The sequence below is a fragment of the Humulus lupulus genome, chromosome 8 (genome assembly GCF_963169125.1).
Source record: "Humulus lupulus chromosome 8, drHumLupu1.1, whole genome shotgun sequence".
NCBI lineage: Eukaryota > Viridiplantae > Streptophyta > Magnoliopsida > Rosales > Cannabaceae > Humulus > Humulus lupulus.
In genome coordinates, this window is record NC_084800.1 from 48492645 (window position 1) to 48496306 (window position 3662).

The 3662-nt window shown below is 37.7% G+C and overlaps 1 protein-coding gene across 1 annotated transcript; it reads left to right on the forward strand.

Annotated features, from left to right (window-relative positions):
- Window positions 1–841: 841 nt before the first annotated feature.
- Window positions 842–2570, forward strand: LOC133793775 (uncharacterized). The gene is made up of 2 exons (XM_062231057.1): window positions 842–2229; window positions 2312–2570. The coding sequence occupies exon 1, from the start codon at window positions 1063–1065 to the stop codon at window positions 1513–1515; it is 453 nt and encodes a 150-aa protein (XP_062087041.1). The 5' UTR covers window positions 842–1062; the 3' UTR covers window positions 1516–2229; window positions 2312–2570.
- Window positions 2571–3662: the final 1092 nt, after the last annotated feature.

Genomic DNA, 3662 nt, shown 5'->3' on the forward strand with positions numbered 1-3662 from the left:
GTGCAATTTCTTCAGGCAAATATGTTCGAGGACTTTAAATGTTAAAGATATGGAGGAAGCACAAAATGATCTTATTCAGATATTGTGCAAGATGGAGTTGATTTTTCCTCCAGCTTTTTTTGACATAATGATTCATTTGGTATTACATTTGCCAGAAGAAGCAATATTGGGTGGTCCGGTATTTATGAGGTGGATGTATCCTTTTGAAAGGTACATGAAAAAATTAAAGAATTATGTGGGAAATAAAGCTCGCCCTGAAGGGTCGATCGCCGAAGGCTATGTTGCAGACGAGGCTTTGACCTTTTGTTCAATGTATTTCAAAGGCATTGAAACAAGATTTAACTGTCTTGATCGAAATGAAGATGCAACTTATATCCCACGAAATCTTGCAGTTTTCCAATCTCAATGTCGTCCACTCACAAAGGGAACTTTGAAGACTCTCGATCATAAGACTCGTGAAATAGCTGAGTGGTTCATACTTGAGAATTCTCCTGAAATTGAGCCTTATTTAGAGTAAGTTTATTCTCTTATAAATTAGAACATGTGTGGTTATTATCAGTTTTTTGTTATCAAGAATCGTAACACTATTCTAATTAACAGCGAACACCTACAAGAGATTAAACAAAAATACCCAGATGGTGATCATGATCGTTTGCATAGGAAAAATTTCCGTTCGTGGTTTCATAAAAAGGTAGCTTTGAACTTTGAACTTTGAACAGTGATTTTATTAATGATATATTTTGTGAATCTAATATCATTCTATATATTTAGATATATGACCTGCACAAGCTTGGGTCTTTGGATAACGGTGATGAACTGTTAGCTTTAGCATCTAGGTCAGATCATTTGTCAACCTTTTACCAAGGTTGTATAGTCAATGGTGTTCGATTTATTGCACACGATCGAGACAAAAAGCGCACCACACAGAATAGTGGAGTGTCTGCTGCCGGAACAGAAGGTTTTAATTTTTACGGCACGCTTGAAGAAGTGGTGATACTTTCTTTCACTGGTGCATATTCAGTGGCATTATTTCGGTGCAAATGGTTTAATACAAATCCAAGAATGAAGAAAACAGTCATTGAAAATAATGTCACCAGTATAAACGTCAATGGCGAATGGTACAAAGATGAGCCGTACATACTTGCTACTCAAGCTAAGCAAGTTTTCTATCTTGATGATTTACTTAGAGGTCGTGATTGGAAAGTTGTAGAAGATGTGAATCATCGACAGATTTGGGACATTAAGGACAATTCTGATGAGGTTAATGATGTTATTGATGTTGTACATGAAACAAGTTCATCAAATTTTTTGTTGACTGTGGACCTTGGAGAGTTGATTATGCAATCTGATCAACCTGCTGCTTATGTTGGAGCTGATGAAGATGGTGACGACGAAGCTGATATGTCAGAACATGAGGACGTTGCAGATGCAGAAGATGAATTGGTTGTTGAACTTTGTGAAGATGAAAATGTGTCTCCGAGTACTGATGGAAATGATAGTGATTACTCTGTTTAGTTTTTTTCTATTTGTGTAACAGAACTATGTATTTAAATATAATGAAGTGTTTTTTTGTAATTATAATATAAGATATTTGAGCTTTGTGAAGATGAAAATGTATCTCCGATTACTGATGGAAATGATAGTGATTACTCTGTTTAGTTTTTTCTATTTGTGTAACAGAACTATATATTTAAATATAATGAAGTTTTTTTTTGTAATTATTATTATTATGAATTCAATGTGATATACTTCTATTTAATGCTAATTACTAACTAATAAATTTTAAACTGAAGTATAATGTCAGCTGATATAGCTACTTATCATGGCGGAGATGGTGGGGGTCAAGACCCGCCAGATCCTTCTAGGGTACCAACATCTTGCGAGTCAGGTTAAATATTGCATATCAAAATTATTTTTAGAAATTATATTGTTAGATAAATATAACATCAATACTAATACTGATTATTGTTAATAAATTTTAAAGCCCCGTCGACGAGAAGAAAAGGTCGTGGCCCTGCTAGTAATAATGTTCTTGAAGAACGAAGGAAAAAAGCTGGGAAACCATTGGATCTAGAGCTTGATCCTGTGACCAACAAAGTGGTTGGGCAGGAGGATCAAGCTTTTATTCGCATGTTGGGAACTCTAGTTTCCATGTTGTGTCCGGGGCATTATTTGGATTTTGCTGATGTACCTCAACAGTTTAAGGATCAAGTGCTTGATCGTATGAGGGTAAAAAAATTACAAATCTTGTACTTTTCATTATTTAATTCCATTATTTACAAGTTATCTAATATTTTTTTTCCTAATGCAGTATTACTATAATATAGACGGTCATCCACAACGTGAGTCAGTTCTGGCAACTCTCAACAAGGAGATGGGGGAAAGATATCGCGAGAGAAAGAACTATAGACATAGACACTTCAAAAATCATTATGCTGGACCAGAAGATTTGGAGAATGTCCTCTCTAAGCCACCTAACCATTGCACTAAGGAGGCTTGGCAGCTTATTTGTGAAATGTTTTTGAGCGAAAGATTTTTGGCTCGTTCCGCTAAAAATCAAGCAAACAGAAGACAAATGAAGTATGTAATAACACAAGGCACAAAGTCGTTGGCAGCTAAGCGTCACGAATATGTAAGTGAAGATGTTAATTTAATTTTATAAAATAACACATTCTGAAACATTTTGTTTACATTTGTATAGGAGAACCCGCATGCGCATGTTGTTGATACTTGGAGGGATGCTCATATGAGAAAATCGACAAAATCTTTTGTCAATGAGGCAGCTCAACAAGATTATGTAAGTGAATAGTATTGTTTTCTTGTTTCTAATATTTATAATGTTTCTAATTTTTGTTTATAATGTTATCTTTATACAGGAAAAAATGGCGGCTGAGGTTGAGAAGTCACAGAATGAGAGGCAAAGTCAACAGCAGAGTGAGGCATCTCTAAATGTATCTGGTGTTGATTCGTCCCCGGTCGATCAATATGAGATACTAAGTAAAGTACTCGGGGAGAGATCTGACTACCAAAGAGGAGTGGGTTATAGGGCGAAAGGGAAGGCAAAAAGGACATCCTCTAGCTCTACAGATCAAAGTCAGTCCCAAGCAAATACTGCTGCTTCGCCTAATGAAGATATGAGAGTTATGGCTTTGCTGGTGAAGGCAATTCGTGAGACGTTTGAGACTTCGACAACTGTGCATCCCAGTAAACTGTATAACCCAATGTTTGACAGTTTTTTGCAGAGGCATTTGCCACCACAATCCGAAGGTGCTTCGTCTTCTCAGTCTCCGTCACAGCAGTATCAGCCTCCGTCACAGCAGTATCAGCCTCCTTCACAGCAGTATCAGCCTCCTTCACATCAGCAGTATGAACCTCCTTCACAGCATCAGCTCCAGCCTCCTTCACAGTATCCGCCGCAGCAGCTGTACCAGCCTCATCCAATGTATCCGCCACATATGTCGTCGCAACAACCTCCTCAGTATCAAAACCAATACATTTTTGGACCCCATTCTCAGTCTCCTCCACAATATTTTAGTTTTACCGATTTTCCAGGAGGATCGATGCAGCCTCCACCACAGCCACAGCCTCGAGATCTGTTTGGGGACCTCACGCTCGGACGATCATCACAACCACCATATATTCCTTCACCGCCACCGCCACGG